The sequence below is a fragment of the Bradysia coprophila genome, unplaced genomic scaffold (genome assembly GCF_014529535.1).
Source record: "Bradysia coprophila strain Holo2 unplaced genomic scaffold, BU_Bcop_v1 contig_324, whole genome shotgun sequence".
Classification (NCBI taxonomy): domain Eukaryota; kingdom Metazoa; phylum Arthropoda; class Insecta; order Diptera; family Sciaridae; genus Bradysia; species Bradysia coprophila.
The window spans coordinates 2,549,983-2,568,862 of NW_023503584.1; the positions used below are offsets into that span (position 1 = coordinate 2,549,983).

An 18,880-nucleotide genomic window follows, 5' to 3' on the forward strand; every position below is an offset into this window, starting at 1 on the left:
AAATGTTGATGAGATTATGTCTCTATGGATGAAATTTGACAGTTCGTATGGCCTTGGAACAGACCTATAGGTTTGTTCCAAGGTCATTTCGAAATGTCAAATTTCGTTCACAGAAGGCAACTTCACCTCAACTTTCAGGTTGACAAAAATTTTAACGAAAAATTGACAAAGAAATTGGTTGACGTTGACTTCTCTGTGGATGAAATCGTTGTCGTTCGTGTTGTCAAAGTTCGGGTTTACAGTTATTTGGAACAAACCTATCGCACACCGTGTTTGATAAATTTTACACGCAACACTGAATGTAACCCATGCTCGTTTCGCTTCTATTACATTTTCATACAGCTGTCATTCAGTCGCACATTTAGTCGAGAAAATATTTTGCTTTTTTTATGAGTGGCTTAATTCGACGAAATTGAGTGAAAACTAAATGAAAGTTAAAATTGATTGAAAAGGGAATGTTTTAAACCCTTGCGGCATTTGCATCAATCTAGAAATTTTGGACTTAATGGAAGTGATCAATTCCATTTCGTGCGAAATGTGTAATACGACTACGTGTTTATGTAAATTTTTGGTCGTTGAGATACATTGTAACTGCGTTGAATTAAACATAATACGACAGACGATTAGTGTGTTATTATAATCAATCTAGTGCAAGTCTCAGTGATCCGTATTGTTAAGGAGTTATCGTTTGTAGATTATACGTTCAACACATAACCTCATTCAATAAATCATTTTTCCGTTTCGCAATTTCAATTGCACACCTTTCACCATTCACTTTTCATCTCTGCGACAGCATAACATATTTACGTGAGAACGCAAAACATGGCATCGAGAAGGCAGAAATTTAAGCCGCTAGCAGGCATTCAAAAGGCACGCAGGGCACAAAACACTGTCAGCGAATCGATAACAAAAGACCTCATCAAAATCGAAGACACTGTTTCCGTTAAAATCGAGGACAACACCACGGAACGGAGTGTCACGACTGAACAGACCGTTGACGCAACCAGTGATGATGTTCCATCGAAACCGAGCGAAAATACCGATCAGCATAGTGACAAACCGATTGATCCGCCGGAAGAAAAACCACAAGTCAATGCTGCACCGAGACCACTGCGAAGATCAATCAAACCAGCTGTTGTCATTCCTGATAGACGTCGGAAAGTAGCTCCAACGGTCGAAGTGAAGGCCGAAGAGAATAGTGATAAAGTACCAGTTGCAGAGCCTGTGGAGAAGATTCTTCAAAAAGCACCGAGCCCAGCTACTCCATTGGCTCCATTAAAACTGAAACAGGAAAACTCGGATAATATCCAGAAGCCAATTACATCGGAAGACACATTCAAATCTCCGTTCCTATCACCGTCCATCTCCCATCAGAAGCGGCCAGAATTTGTATATAATCCACTGGATCAACAGAATGCCGAATGCTCCGATGATCCAACTAAGTCTCCAGTTTATTCAAATAAAGTTCGGCAACGAATTCGTCCGACGCCGTATTTCGGACGTAGGAACAGTGTACAGGTTTGTATGGCTTACCGAATGTCCTGGCGATTTTCACGCATTATTCACGACTAAACTTCTATTTAGGGAGCTATATCGGAGTCTGATGATGAGTCCAACAAACGTCAGCGACATTTGAGCACCAGTTCGAGCCACAGCAATTACAACATCAATAACAATGCGACACCAAAAATTGTAGAAAATACTCGTATGCGAACAGAGTCTGTCTGTTCGAACATTTCAGAGGCTGGATTTCAAACATTGTAAGTAAACGAGACACTCACATCACACTATTCGGTTACTCTTCCAATTCAATCAATCCTTCCAGTTCGAAACCGAAACGCATTGCACGCTCCGAAGAATTTCAACGCATTGCCAATGCAAAAAAGGAATTTCATCAACGCTTCAACGGCAAAACTCCGGATAAGCAGCATTTAACGATGTACGACATGATTTACTACAATCCCGTCACAAATCCTTTGAAGAATCCGGCTGGCAAATCCCATGAAATCAAGGATCGACGATCATCGTCTGCGTCTAGCGTGCATAGTGTCGCTTCGATACGGAGCATCAAAAGTGAAGCGAAAACATCGGAAGATTCGATCGAACCGGAAATGGCTCCGGTACCACAATTGAAACTTGGGCCGAATGGTGAGATCGTTTTGGATGAAAAAAGTTTGGTCATTGAGACCACCGGTGATAAGGAAGCTAGGGAGACACTAGCCAACGCTGATATTGTATATGATGATGAGTTTAGCGGTTGTAAGTGCATCTACTGTCTGTACTTGTATGCAAATCGAAACTTAAATTGATGTCCCTTTCAGCTACCGGATTCTACAAGCGGCAGAAAAGAACACGTGAGTGGGATGCACACGAAACCATCAAATTTTATCGATGTTTACATTCGGTCGGTACTGACTTTTCGTTGATGCTGATGCTGTTTCCGAATCGATCGAGGCGAGATTTGAAGCTTAAGGTTAATTTGTGAAATGTTTCATCCACAAGTGACGTTTGCTCACCAGCCCATTTTCGTTTTTAGTTCAAAAAAGAGGAGAAAACCAATTTGGCTTTGATCAACAAAGCGTTGCTGCATCCCAAGGAGTTCAATATTGACGAACTGAAAGTGGACTTGGAACGCGAAGAAAAGGAACTGGAGCAAAAGAAGCGTGAATGGGAAGAATTGAAGCAGAAGCATGCCAAGGAAAAGAGGTACGGTGACCACCGTGCATACGAAGACGATTTTCGTTGCTTGTTGCGATAATTTTGACTTTGACTGTGTACGTTTCAGGGAACAATCACGATTGCTAAAGCAAAGGAATAGAAAGAGCATAGCAGCCCGAAACATTGCCGGCTCGGACACTATATACGATCATGAGTTTGCTGTTGCGCCTAGGAAAAATCGAAAGGTAAAACTTCAAGGGACAGAGGGCGTTTTTATATTTTTGACTTTCACTTGCGCCATCAAGTTGTGAGCCCTTCGATTGTGCAGTTTTGTATAGCAATTAGCAAATTTTCCGTGCAATTCGACTTTTGTAGTCCCAAAATCTCTGTAATTGCGCCCCTTACAATTTCACAAGCACTTACAGTAGGATACGTGTGGTTCTCATTGCCTTGAGTCTATGCTCACGCGAGCCTTTTCAAATTACAAAAATCCTGAACCTTTGACTAATGATTCCTTTGAGCGTTCAAAAAAATGAAATAGAAATGATTTTCCGTTGCTGTCGCGTTCATTGACCCTGTTCCTTTCATTGATTTCATCTTTTTCAGCTTGGAGCTTTTGTTGCGAATACCGCCAGCAGTTCCGCTTTCACCAACCCACATCCGAAGCCAACTGTTGAAGAGAAACCGACAATAACGGTCATTAAGAATGAATACCTCATGCCTAATGCCGAGAAAAAGAGGATACCAGTTGGTCCGTTGTCTCCGCAAGACATTCTGAACATGGACATCGTCTTTGCCGATACAGATAATACGGATACTGGTGCAGAACAATCGCGAGTTACATCACCGACAAACACTGTACCAGCGACAGACGGTGCTGTCACCAGTTCCGACAACAGTTTCGTATTCGTCGATTGTCAAAGTGCACCGATCGAAAGGACCAAGGTCAAAGTGGAGAAAGACGATCGGAATGTGGACAATGAAGAGAGTCTAACTGAAATGGAACAGGACGACGAAGGCGATTCGAACAACGAGTCCATTGATTCGTTGTCGATGAAAGAACTGGCGGTGGTGGCCAGTCACAGTGTGGATGATCCGAACAATGTCATTTATGAGGTGTACGCTGTGTCGGCAACCACTGGTGAACTGAGTGATAAGCCGTTAGATTTACCCCCAGATGTCGTTGAACAGATACGGTTGTCGATAGGTGTTTAGAGTGCATTTAATATCGCTGATGATCGATGATGATGCCTTTGAAAGTTAGGAGCGCGAGACTTTTTTGATACGGAAGGAATTTTGCATTCTATTTTGTGGCGCGATTTTCATACAAATTCATTTTGTTTTTAGATTTTATTTATTGAAAATTTAGTTTGTAAGATGGAGATTTTCGCGTAAGAAAATTTCTGGAAAAAGCCGGGAAAGTAATTGTTTGAATAAAAACAAAATTAACAGAGAAAAAACGTTGTGGATTTTCTTTTCGTTTACTCCTCGCCACAGAGCTGAACAAATATTTGGATTGGCGACAGTGCTCTGCACTTTCAACTGCGAAGGTGCGTGATGACTTAGTGTTTGGATTTGCAGGTGTTAATTCCAATCTAAATGGCCCGTAGTGAGAGAAAATATTTACCGTTGGTGAAAATGACTTTATGAACCACGAATAACCGGATTGTAGATAACTCAAAATCTAATTAATCAAATTTCCACATCTGGTCTTGGCCTCTTTGACTTTAACTTAACCTTCAGACGTTTCATCTTCAGATGCAGATGGTTAGGATAGCTTAAGATAGCAAAGTTGAAAACATTTAGTTTTTTTACGTCAACATTTTCGCAGTTTGGGTCATCTACGGAAAGTTTCCATGCTTCTGAGATTGTTGATGGAAACGGGCCGTTCCCGTAGGATTTTCGAATAGTTGATTTCATGAATTTCCAAATTTTAAACCCAGGTGACGAAGAAACAGCAACAACTATTTGGTTTTGAGTAAGGACTGTTGCACAATTGATACGCACAAGATAAACAAGTTATCGAAAGCTTTATCAAAGTGAAATTAATATCGTGCTCTTTGACTGTGACTAACTGTATCTATTTTGAGCTGTACAAACAACTAAAAATACATTTTTCGCGACGCTTCGGTTAGTATATTGTTTTAGTGTAGCAGCATGTTCATCCACAAAACCATAACGCCAAAAAACGCTACACTGACAAAAAAGTTTTCAGATTATTACCTGTGACAGATAATCTTTTCCCAGGTAATGTAATTTCTAATACAAAAACAGCATTACCTGTCACAGATAATGTGATTTTTATATGAAATAGTAGATTACGTTGGATGCTGCGAAAGTAATTCATTACGCAAGGACACAATTTTGTGATATGAGCAAACTCACAGGTAAGTTTGTGAGCAACAAGCTTCGGTAACTGTTTTCGAGACAAGTGTAGAGTTTGCATATCCGAAGGCGTGGTATGCAGCTACGTTTGTCGAGAAAACAGCTACCGGAATTTGTTGCTCAAAAACACGAGTGAGTTTGCGAGTTACTCAAAATTGTATCCGAGAGCAATGAATTACTTTCACAGCAGAACCTTGAGTTTTCTGACGCCGCGTCAGAAATTGATTTTAATTTCAGTTTTGATATTTTAGATACTTTAGTGAAACTTAGTGAAATCATTGAATTGGTCAAAAATTTTAACATCGCGAATGGTTTTTGTTGATGTGTGTGTTCTGTGAAATAATTTTTTTTTGGTTCTAATGTTGATTTCAAAATTGTCCGACGTTCCATTTCTAAAAACAAATAAAGAACTACGTGTATTGTGAACCAATATCTACAAAATTTGAAGAAATAAATATTTTTGTTGTGAAATTTTTGTTTTTCAATTTCCACTTAAGAAATCCAACCCAACCACCAATGAATTACAAATTTTAGTTTTTCAGTTACAGTTCTATACTTGACGTAATGTGATATCACCGACAATTTTCATATTTCGCTTTACTAGGTGCAAAACGAAAACAACGCGAAAATTTTCAATTCTTGAAAGAACTGTCATAGACAAAAGAACCCAAAATGTGTCCTAGTGTAATGGATCTACTATACATACTATACAGCCGTGTAATAGTCAATTTTCGCATGGGGTAGGCAATAAAATTACATTACATGGGGACAGAACTGTCAACTTTTTTCTCAGTGTAGAAGAAAACATTTTAGAGATACTCGCAACTGTTCTGCAAAAGGCAATAGTCTTTGGTCTACAAATCCTTCTAGAAACAGCAAGAGGTTGTGGTATGTATTAAAATCACTTAATTTATTATTTCCCTTGATATGTTCATGCGCGTTGTTCTTATTCTTCTACTTCATGGGTGTTACCATCTTAAATTTTGTTAGGAAGAAGGAATTAGAAGTCATCGCTGATTTTACTGCCACTATTGTCGAGGACTTGTCATAACCAAAAAAATTTAGCTTATTTTATTTACAGTTACAATGGACAGGCCTAGGCCCAATTATACATTGAACTTATGAAAAAATAAGACCGGAAAAATAATAAATTAATTAATCGAATTAATCGTAATTAATCGTAATCGAATAGAAAAAAAGGAGAAGAAAGTAGATGACTAAAAGAATTTAGAACAGTTTAAAACTTTGAGTGAAGTATAATCCCCTAATTCTTAAAAAGTATTATTCTTAATTTATATTCCGTTGCAATTACTTCGAAATATTCTACAGAGTTTTGAATGTTCTTACCTTCAAATCTTCACCATCTGACTTATAACACCAACACCAACACTTACAACTTATAAGTTAAGATTTGTAAGTTGACTTATAAATTATACGTCATTTGCGCAAACTGTCTAATGTCGCGTCGTCATACTACCACTATAACTAAATTCTCTTCACACGTTTCACAATTAATTTGAACTTACCAATCCCGGCGACCAATATCTAATGCCACCAAAATCCCGTAAATAATTGACTTCTTCACTCGTTCATTACTCTATTTATATATTCCAAAAATTCAGAAGTGATCATGCAATGCTTGTTCATTTGGATATGTGAGAAATGATTATTACTTGGAATTTTAACCAGATATGCTTATTCGACAATTCAACATATTCCATATGAATATCACTTAGAATTTTAACCAGACGAAGCACATTCCATACATATTTTAGAATATTACCATGATGATTTTGAATGAAGCGAGATAAGAAGCTTGTTGTAAAAGCTAAGTCATTCTGCCATTCACAAATTCAAATTCAAACAATCATTGATAAAACAAAAACCAGAAAATAACGAAATTGATTGTCTAAAGTGAAAATTGTTTTAATTCCAAAAATGCCAAGAAAAGGTGGAGATGCTATACCGTCATTTCGACCTGTAAAAACTTGGATCTTTTCACAGCTCTGCTTCTAGAGAAGCAGTGCTATGGTCGTTTCAATCTTAAGTGTTATCTCGACGCGTTAAATGAAAAGTGTCTAGAATTTGAAGTGAGGTTTCGATCATGATTTTTGCTAAATTATTGTCATAGTTAAATACTTTTTCGTGATTTTGTGATTGGCGATTTTCATGGAACAAAACGGTTGCAGCCACCGTATTCCAATTCCAAGTCAGCTATTTAAATGACTTCATGAATGTGTTCGCTCCGCTTACATTTCGTGAAAGGAATATTAGTTATAACAACGCACTTCAAGCAAATCTGATCATAGTCGACAGCTGCCAAATAGAGTACTATTTTGTTTTTTTTTACAGTGTCTTATAGTTGTGTGAAACATTGTCAAGTTTCAGTACCCTATTTAGAGTACCGCTCATGCCTGAATTGCGTCGGTTAAAACAATATAGTAGGAGTAGACCATTATGGTTCGTAAAGTTTATAAGTTTGACAACTTCGTGAACTTTTGAATTTTCTTCCATATAAGAGTGATATCGCCAAAACTTGAACCAATTTTGGTGAAAATGAATACCATGGTTCGGCGATCCGGGCAAGCTTTAGCTCGTTTGAATCGTCTTTCCATTCTGAGAAATAGGGATCTTTTACTTTTTCTGTTAGTTTCCCATTTTCGGAGTGAACTCGTGAAAGTAATAGCATGTCAATGGGTCGTGAAAACAGTTTTTCGGTGATAGCTCGAGATAGAAATCTTTCTAAAATGTGAAATGTTGTAGGAATATAGGCCTCTGGCAGACCTTCAAAACGAGTATAATCATCGGTAAGGATAGCCACCCGTTCTGGACTTATGACTCAAAAAATGGTGAATGTTTGGACAGTGCTGCTGGCTTGCAACAGAACTTTTCCGCTGAACTGACTATAGGGTGTTGTAGCTGGACTTACCCTCTTTCGTTCCACGTATAATACACCCCAGAAAAATTGTGTTGCAAGCCACAAAGTTAGTCGAAGTAAAATGTCGCTCCAGTAGACCCATATTTTTCAGTGTTTTCAACTTGTTTTTGGTCTTCAAACAGACTGGAGCGATGGGAATGAAATAAACTAAATCAAAATTACATGTTCAGCTCGAAATTGTCCTGAACCGAGTGATCATTGGCCTTGAAAATGTTGCTTTCCTCCTACTTCGTAGTAGGTGGAAAACCTCATTTCTTTGACTTCACAAAATGAACAGAAACTCAATTGTTTGCACCGAATATGGGCTTATTGTAAAGCAGAGATGCGCATCGTTCATTTACAGTCAATAAATGGTCACCCAAGATGTAATTTGTACTTCACAAGAGGTCACGACCGTTCCCAGCTATGGAAAATGTGTCAAAAATCCAGTTTTTTTTACAAAAAAAGTTGTTTTAAGAATACATAGCTTAAGACCTTAACTAAAAGCAGTTAAAATCTCCACAGAAAAAATATTTTTGTAAAAAAACTGGATTTTTGACACATTTTCCATAGCTGGGAACGGTCGTGACCTCTTGTGAAGTACAAATTACATCTTGGGTGACCATTTATTGACTGTAAATGAACGATGCGCATCTCTGCTTTACAATAAGCCCATATTCGGTGCAAACAATTGAGTTTCTGTTCATTTTGTGAAGTCAAAGAAATGAGGTTTTCCACCTACTACGAAGTAGGAGGAAAGCAACATTTTCAAGGCCAATGATCACTCGGTTCAGGACAATTTCGAGCTGAACATGTAATTTTGATTTAGTTTATTTCATTCCCATCGCTCCAGTCTGTTTGAAGACCAAAAACAAGTTGAAAACACTGAAAAATATGGGTCTACTGGAGCGACATTTTACTTCGACTAACTTTGTGGCTTGCAACACAATTTTTCTGGGGTGTATTATACGTGGAACGAAAGAGGGTAAGTCCAGCTGCAACACCCTATAGTCAGTTCCGCGGAAAAGTTCTGATGCAAGCCAGCAGCACTGTCCAAACATTCACCATTTTTTGAGTCATAAGTCCAGAACGGGTGGCTATCCTTACCGATGATTATACTCGTTTTGAAGGTCTGCCAGAGGCCTATATTCCTACAACATTTCACATTTTAGAAAGATTTCTATCTCGAGCTATCACCGAAAAACTGTTTTCACGACCCATTGACATGCTATTACTTTCACGAGTTCACTCCGAAAATGGGAAACTAACAGAAAAAGTAAAAGATCCCTATTTCTCAGAATTGAAAGACGATTCAAACGAGCTATAGCTTGCCCGGATCGCTGAGCCGTTGTTTTGAAATTGGTTCAAGTTTTGGCGATATCACTCATAAGTATTTTATGTCAAATGTCTAAGAAATCACCATACTTTACAAACTTTACGAACCGTTGAGGCTTACCCCCATTACGCCATAGTAATGAATGAAAATTTTTTAAATGCACAAAAATCGAGATTTTTTTTTTATAATCAGAAATTTGTATTCTATTTAGAACTAGTTTCGTTTGAATTGTTTATACCCTTCGATATATTTATCTAAGAAGTCCATAGCAAGGCTGTAAACTTTGGGGAGGTCACGCAGACTGCCATTTTATTAGATACGCGGGAACACACCACATCTGATGATTTTACATGTAAAAATCACCACATCACGAGCATCATCACATGAGGTGAATTTTTGTATGAAATCGGCCATCTGATCATCAACTGTACCTGTATCTGCGTGACCCCCCAAAGTTTACAGCCTTGATAGAAACTAGCCATTAACCGCATCAACCATTGTTTCACCACCTGGATTTCGTCACTAAGTCGTTCTTGACGATTTTATTGCAAGTCGCACTCAATATTTCTTGTATATAGACGATTGTAGACAGTGAAGCCGAGATTAATTTTTATGCATTTGTCTTCCAAACTAACATGAACAATGTGTGACCTAAACGTTACAAATGCAATGTGGAGAAGAGATGGAAAGCTGAAAATTTCCTGTAAGCATCATTCTGGCTTACAATTAAAAAAAAAGTCTTTTGAGACCTGCGTCACGATCCCTTAACTATCGTGCTACGTTGATTTTTCTGTTCTTTTTGCAACAATAAAAGTTGAGAATTTCTATCACGAAAATGAAAAAGAGTCATCAATTTTAAATGTGTGACCTTTCTTGAAAAGTGCGAACTTTCCACCGCGTTCAAATGTTAACAGGATTTTAATCAGTGTTGTCATATTCTATATTGTTAATAAATCATTTCCTGGAGTATTGAACAATTCCCTATATCCTGAAGTACTTGTCTCTTCGATTAATTATTTCTATTTGCTCTCCTTTTTTATTATTCAAATCAAATCAAGTGTTCAATTCACCGAAGAACTATCTCTTTATGACCGAATTCAATCAGCGAAACGATTGTAATGTGTAAACAGGAAATAAAACTGTTGGCTCGTAAACATTTTAAAAACCTCATCCGATGAGTAAATAACATTGAAACCAAGCATGAGACAAATCACTTCGTTAAATATAAAATTTTCAAATTAAACAAAAATATTTGCTGGATCAAGGCCATATCGTTGGCTGCATTCATGACTGTTTGAAAATATGACGTAAAATCGTTTGTGAACGAAATCATATGGGCGTTATGACGTGAAGAGAGGATTTTTCTTTAGCGGAAATTGATAAGAACAAAACCGGTTTGGAGGAAAATATTTTTTTCATGAATTATCAAAGATGAGTTAGATGAGTTAGAGATTCTGTAAAAAAAATCTTTAAAATAAAGCTTCATGAACTAGGGCAACCATTGAAGATATGGGTAGCCGGATTAGTGTTTAATTTTATTCTGCTCAAAGAATTAATAACTTTATCATTTTAGTCAACTTTAAGCCAATTTTAACCCTCATTTCTCAACCATTTCAAAGAATCATTCCATCACGCCCTCCAGTCATCCTACACATTTCAATAGTTTAAGTGAAAAAGGGAAAACAATTCTCCGAAAGTAAACTTTTTTTTTTATTGTACGCACGCTTCACGTGAACTTTGTTATCATCCATCACAATACCACTTCTAACTCACGCTCATCGAACAAACACAAATTTCATATACAGCCGAAGAGAGAAACAAAAGGAAATGAAGGAAAAAAAAATCGCTTTCTGCAAAAAGAAACTTTCCTCGTTATCATGCGACGCTTTTAAGCTTGTTTCAGTGTTGGTATATCCTATGCGTTTCCATCGGCACTACGATAATATAAAAGCAACTGTTGCGGCAGCGAATACTTTAGTTAATACACGACTCTACAGGTGCTAATATCAATTCAAATACAAAGTAAACGGAAAACAAGAAATTGTTTTAAAAAAAAATATTTTTAGCTAACTAGTGGATCAAGTTGAAGTGTTGATTGGTCGGTAGACAAATTTTGATTTAATCAAAATTTAACGGATTTATTGCAAATTAAAAATCGTTGTAAGTAGAAAATCATAATTTTTGCGAATTCATTTTAGTCGTAAGCCTAAATGGTCCTATAAATTGTCCTATTGAAGCATCAATGCCAAATGGTACAATGAACTAATTAACTTTGGATAAAAACTTAAAGCTCAATTAGATTATTTGTTGTATATCGGAATCTAATTTTAACTTAATCCCTCTAATCAGAATAAATGTTGGGTGGTTCAAAGGCAAAGTGTATTTTTGGGTCCTCACTGATTTGAATTTATTCTTTCCAGAGTTGGTGTTAAGTGACTATCGATAAAATAAATAGAAAACTTTCAGATTCTTTCAGTGCAAATTAAGAATAAAAGAATTGCACCGCCTAAGATATCGTCAGTTTTGGATTATTTTTTTACAAAGATTTGTGAAGGGGAAAAAAATCCTTTCGTTGAATTTTTTGATGTGGAACAGACATTTTTTGTTTAAATCAATTTAATTCATCTAAACCATTGAATCAAAATAATCAAATTTGTTAACATTGTACTTCACCACCATTGAACATTCGTTACGGTGGACACACGTCTGTTAAACATATATGTGAATGAGAGAAAAAAAAACGTAAATTTCCACTTTCCTTCAGGTACATATCGTTGACAAATTATATGAATTTAATTTCGTTATGATACGTTAATCATTTATAGTTAGACAAATGAAAAAGATAAAACTAATTTGGATACTATAACCAAAATAATTTCATTTCTAATCACTCATGTTTTTGATTTAATAAATGTACTTATCAGTGCGTAAAAAGTCAAACACTTGGAATTACATGGAATTAAATACACTAATCATGGTTGTGTTACATCGGAAATGTTCGATATGTACACTTCCAGATTTGCGTTAGAAAAATAATTTACCAAATCCCTTCAGCCCACCTGCGATTTTCTTTAGATTTCATTTTAATGAAAAAAATATACCCAAAATTACCCGTGTGCATTAGATCATCGTATCTACGTTCTTTGAGAAACGGTAGACAAATCTCAACAGTAGACGAATCATAATACAAATTCGTCTAATATCTCAACAAATTCGACTTTCATTTCTAACTTCATTTGTGGAAAGTATCTTCTGAAGTTTGATCCAAAGTCTATTACTTCAATATTTTTATCAAACATTTCGTTGTATAAGAGAACATCATCCAGGGCTCATCACTTATCCCTCCGTCATTTTCGATAGCAGAAATTTCGACGAGACTTCTATTGGGCTAATATTCACTCCTCCTGGGAGTTACGTGAATTATTCAATAGTTATCATAATTGTTGCGCATATTATTAACCCGCATAACTGTTGTATGAAAATACCTACTAGTTCGTGTTTCCTATCAACTAGATCTTACAGACTATAAAATATCTTATAGTAAGCAGACTGTGACATATTTTCTAGTGTTTCATTCAATGATGTGCAAACAAAGCTGATTATATCTCCAAAAGAAAGGAGCAAGTTTTAAATGCTATCATGAGTTTGCTTCTTCCCCCAGTAAACCATCACATATCGCTAAATCTGTTAGTGATGCGAGCGTGTTAATCCCGTGTACTATAACTGTTAAAATATTTTCCAATTAAAGCTACAATTAAAACCTTAAATTACACATTCCAGAATGTAAAGGAAACAAGATCGGTAACTTTCATCCGAATTAAAGCTTTTCCTTTCGTTATTGTCCTTTTTTGGCTTTGGCTGATTTGATGTGATAAAGATATTCAGTTGAAATTGGTTCTTATGAGTTAAAAAAGATCAGCCGATAAATGTGAGAGGCGTATCTTTCTGCAGAGTGTTCAAAACGGTTTCGCAAAGACATAAAAAGAATGTTAATTTTTGTATAGATATAGAAGCTCTAAGCATAATAATAGAAAATAATTAGAGCAATAAGTCTTGACAGTGTACCGTGTAATTTCGTATTTTTAATATATTTTAAGATCATGCCATTCGTGTAAAACTACTTTGTATTCTTTGTGTATGTCCAAGTTCAGTTCACCTTACAAAGGATTTGTTAATATTGCTTGTAGATGTAGACCTAAACCAACAAAGAACGACAAGAACTTTCAAAGATTCGAATAATAATCCACTTCTGTCTTTATTTTTAAAGGGAGCAATGTTAAAGTCAAAATATTTGTGCTTTGTCGCTTTCATTACGACATTCGTTGAATTCCACGGGTCAAACACCAAAGGCTTGATTTTTAGATCTAGAAAATGCGGCTTATGATAATTTCTCTAAACTGCTTAATTTTTTCGGAGCTGGTCAAACGACTAACAACCAAATGTATTTCCTGTTGAAAGCTAACACATTCGTGGTCGGATTTGCGGCCGTACATTTTTGAAAAAGGATTCTGATAGAAAGATATCATCAAAAATGAAATATGAGGCACAAAAATGTAGGCTACAATTCTAGCTCGGTACTTAGCCTCTTAGCCTCGGTGCGTCTTAAAAACATTATGTATTGAAAGACACACCTTAAAACGTAGACTTTGTAACCCAAACTAATTCTAATTGTGTCTCACACTGATGAAATGAGATGAGGCGAAATAAATCATAAAAATTGCTTCAATTACTCGAACAAATTATTTCTAATTGTCTGTGATATTATCCATACATGAGATGAAAGTCCAAGGGAATACATCCACAGAATACTGACAACTATCACTGTCTTGAGCTCCACTTCAGCCAACAGTTTTGCTTAAAATTCGCCTAAGAATTCCACTAATCTTCCAAACAATTAGAAATAGTTTCCATAATAATTTACATGGGCAAGAAAACAAACGATTCTATTTCCTATTGACATTCTTCGGCATTTTATGTTAAATCTACTCTTATCACATCATGTCACAAAACTCTTACAACCTTGCTGACAAGTTCTCTGTTCGTCATATTTCCTCGAAATTAAAACCTTAATTTCAGATTCAACACCATCATTTTCCAGAGACTCATGATGTTATCGATTTGTTATCGATAATTTTCAAAACAATTTTCTCATCGAAAGAAAACATATTAAAATCGGGTATAGCAATCTTTTTCTTCCAATAAAAATGGCAGTTCAAACCCCACCAACCAATTCATTTTACAAAAGTATTTCTAACATAATTCACTAAGAACGCATACCTTTAGAACTATTTTTCGGAAAATGTTTTCCTATTTTCTCCTAAGCTTTCCCACCTTTGTTACGCGCTTCTCACGTTCTTTAATTTATCGATCAATTAAACACGAATTGACGATGATATAGTTTGCCTGAATTTCCGAGCGGTTGAATTTAGTACACATACAAAACACAAATTTTTCTCTTTTAAAACACAAAGGATCAACGAAACAATTGTAAGTTTTCTTTTGTTCTAAGTTATCTTTTCATATAATTGAAATTGGACACTGATGAATTATTTCAATCTTAGTATTTAGTCAGAGAATTTTTATAGAAAATTTAGGGTTTTACGACATTTCGAACACACAACGAACTAGTAGAAATCACGGCGACGCGAAAGACAAGACAGCTACTGGATCGTTCCAGCGGTGCTATTTATACGTTTTCAGGAGCGATTCTTTGCATATTAATGAGGAGGGAGTTATAGATAAAATCCAGATCGTATATGCTCGATCTTTATGGGGAATTGAACTAAAACCGTTATAAGAGCGAGGTCACAAACATGTGTAGGTTCAATTTTGCGTGAGGGGTTTGATATGCGAGTATAGATCGGATATGTTCGATATCTATGCTCGTGTTTTTGGGTAATAGAAGAGAACCGTTATATGTGCGAGGGCACATACATGTGTAAGTTCAATTATGCGTGTGGGGTTTGATATGCGAGTGTAGATCAGATATGTTTGATCTTTATGCTCACGTAAATCAAACCGCTATATGCGCTAGGTCACATGTATGCATGCATAAGTACAATTAAGAGTGTGAGGTTTGGAATGCGTCTAGGTTTTTTTTTAATGTGTTTAATGTGACAAATCTATGAGATTTTTCGTGAAGAAAAGTCGTAAATTCATATTTTTATGGGCTCTTTTTGTCAGGCGAAGATATACTCTTACGAGGTTTGAGAAATGCCTCTATGACACTTTTTAATTGCCTGATATACATAAATTAATATGTTTATTCTGACACATTAAGCATTGTAGATCTATCTACGAGATCGTTTTTTGAAACGAATTCTTTGTTTATATGTATCTAGATTGAAACGAGACTGTAATTAAGTGAATTAATATTAATATTTTTCGATTGATTCATTCTCGGCAGAGTAAAATAAACCAGGCAGGAGCGGTTCATTTTCGAAACGTCACATAAGGGACCTAATACACTGTATGAAAATGAACTCAAACGAACACTGACATAAATTGAAAAATTTTATTTGCAAAAAATATAGGGCTACTAGATTATTCAGGTCTCTAGTCAAACCAGCGCTCCTGCCTGGTTAACTTTACGCTGTCGTGATTCATTTAATTTAGGTAGTGAGGTTTTCACTACTGTACACCTTTTTCCAATAATTTAAAAATTTTCTCACATTTTCCAAAAATATTTTTCGGTAAAGTAGGAAAAATTTTGAAAATGGGAAAACATTACATAAAAATAGCCGCTGACATTTCAAACATTTCGAAAAGATAAAATTTCTTTGTATTTTTTTGTTCAATAAACAATTAGTTATTTATACAACCGAGTGATAAATGTTTTTTTAGGCAGAAGATGTGTAGATTCTAGATTGTCACTCAAGACCCTAGGCCGAGTGTAACAATATACATCGTGTGCCTAAAAAAGCATTTATCATCGAGTTCTATACAACGCTTTTCGCAATAAAGGCAACAGAAAGTCCTACTTTTCGTCACTTGTTGCGAAATAGTATTTTGTGCCACCGAGAATTGAAATACGACGGATTTCAATATCGATAACTAGATTGAAATGTCCAAAATTACAACACCCGTTTTCATGGCTTATTACAACACTCAAACCAGTGTTGAAATGAAATTCGTATGAGTTATTACAGCATTCGTTTTAAAAAAATGCAAAGCAACGTGATCGATCAAATTCGAAGAGTGATTGTTTACAATGAAAATTCTGAATTTTTGTGCATTTGTCTATTTCAATTCTCGGTTGGCACAAAGCATGATGTGTTACACGTATTGTAATGAGATTTTTTCAGCACACGACCCAATTTTCCTTACTCGCTCCGCTCGTAAGGAAAACTTGGGTCTAGTGCTGAAAAAATCAACATTACAATACTTGTAACACAACATACTATTACATGACTAGGGATAAAATGATGAAAAGTAGTTTTTGTGTGAATTTTATTGATCCAAGGCGCAGCCGAGGTCAATAAGCACACGAAAACTAGACTTTTCATTTTTATACTGAGTTATGTAATGGATTTTACATGCTGAGGGCGTCGAAAGTAGTGCTTGAAATATGAAAAGTACGGTTTTCGACGCATGTAGCATGTAAAAGTCGTTTTCTCACCTCAGCTAAAACTTCGGGAACCTATGTTGTGAAAAATGTTGCGTGGACTTCGGGGAAAAAAGTTGAAAATTTCATTTCCTTGGATAATAACCTGCTCAAAAATAAATTTACAATTTTTTTCCCTCGCTGTATTGACTATTACTAACCATTACTATGATTATGAGTATTACTAGGCATAAAAACATGAAAAGTAGAGTTTTCGTGTGAACACGTAAATAACCATTACAGTCTCAATTTTGCCCACTAAAAAACCCAGTCTAAATAAAAAGCTTTAACAAATAAACTGAGAGCTCTGCAAAGAATGTTCAGTTTAACATTAATTAGAGTATTTAAACTCGAAGGAAATATTCCAAAAAGTTGATGTTCAAAAAAACTGTTAATGCACTTGCAGCTATTGTTTAAATGAACACCATTTTCACTTATCCCACACAAATGATCGCCTTATTAAATAGAATTTTCGCAGAATTTTCATAGAATTTGTACTGTTGATAAGAGCTTGTTGATATGCTAATTTCATTGCAACGAACAACTTTTACTCTTGTAGTTACATGTACCTTCAAATAAATAATTTAATTTTAAATATTCGAAATTATTAAATGCGCTACATCCATTAGAGCGAAAGGCGAACATACTTTTACTTTGCTATTTTCGGTACATTATTCACATGCATTAAAAAGTTCCTTAGCTGATTCGGTACACGGGGAATTTTTTCTTTCGCATATTTAAGCAAACATATGAATTCATATCTCTGAAAATAATTTAAATGTTTTGTGGAACATTTCATGCTCGGCAGTAACTATAAGCTTTTCCTCAAAGATGCATTTGTCGTTGTTATACATACATACAAACAAATGACACACTAAAAGCATATTTTCCTTATTATGTACTCTAAAGCACACATACGTGGGTTCGTGCATAATTTAATTATGGTTTTAATTGAACCAATAAGTTGCAATTTAGAATTGTGTGTTGTGTGTATAATGCATTCGGTTAACTCTCAAGGCAGTTTTTGAAATAAGTCAGACACTTTTGTCTGCTGGAGAATAGAGCGGTTGCAATGATAACAAGAGCTAAGATATTCGAAGAATGATTTAGGAACCGTATAAGTTGGCAACGGTACATAGTTTTGATCTACGCAAATTACTGTGCTGCCATTTCAACTATTTCGAAGCAGAACATGATTCTAAACAAAGCAAATTCTGCTGCATGTATCTAAAATACCCACTGAACCCTATTCTGTCATCCGCTTATGAAAACTTGATTTACACAGTTTTGCAACAGCTATTGGTTTGATCAATTCGTGAAGTGAACGAATGAATAAAAAATGATCCGAAAAATACAACGCTTCCTAATATGAGAATGTAACGATTTAACGCTGCATAAGATGTACCTTCGGACGTTCTACTCTAGAACAGTATAGAATCTCAAATAAATAGCTAAATCCAGAGAGGGCCGTGTCACATTAGCGAATTATAAGAAAAATGAAGCCTCGGTCGTACCGGCATAACGTTATACTTACAATTAATTTTTTTGTTCACTGACGTAACTTTACAAAAGCCTATAACGTTACCATCAGAACCAAAAATTACGATTTTTATACATTGAGTTGCGACGTTATAAAGATGGTACCATAGAGATGTTTGTAACTTACGAATTGTAACGAAAAGACAGAGAACACTAATATAACAATAACGTTACAACTCAGACTTGATTTCCACTTAAATTGAGGCAAAATGAAGTGGTTTTGTAAGTGGAAATTAAGCACTTAGGAAGGCTTTTTGAAACTTATAAAAACTTCAATTGGCATCTTAATTGTTACACATGAAAAGTGATAATATAATCGAACCCTTTGTTTTTGACGGCTTTCAATTCTGGATATTTTCTCGTATAGTTCTGCTGACTCTCTACCTCTCTGATTTGTCTCCATTAAATTGTTTCGAATAATATTTTGGAGAGACTTAGATCT

General features: G+C 35.7%; 1 protein-coding gene across 2 annotated transcripts; it reads left to right on the forward strand.

Moving 5' to 3' along the window:
• The first annotated feature begins 264 nt into the window (after positions 1-264).
• On the forward strand, positions 265-4,118 carry LOC119079446. Of its 2 annotated transcripts, XM_037187361.1 has the most exons (8): positions 265-539; positions 794-1,518; positions 1,585-1,760; positions 1,826-2,259; positions 2,322-2,473; positions 2,537-2,706; positions 2,786-2,903; positions 3,265-4,118. In XM_037187361.1, exons 2-8 carry the CDS (start codon positions 823-825, stop codon positions 3,871-3,873), a joined length of 2,355 nt encoding a protein of 784 aa, XP_037043256.1. In that variant the 5' UTR covers positions 265-539; positions 794-822; the 3' UTR covers positions 3,874-4,118. The 2 variants fall into 2 exon arrangements, with proteins under 2 accessions (XP_037043256.1, XP_037043255.1); XM_037187360.1 differs by having other exon boundaries at positions 265-1,518.
• Positions 4,119-18,880: the final 14,762 nt, after the last annotated feature.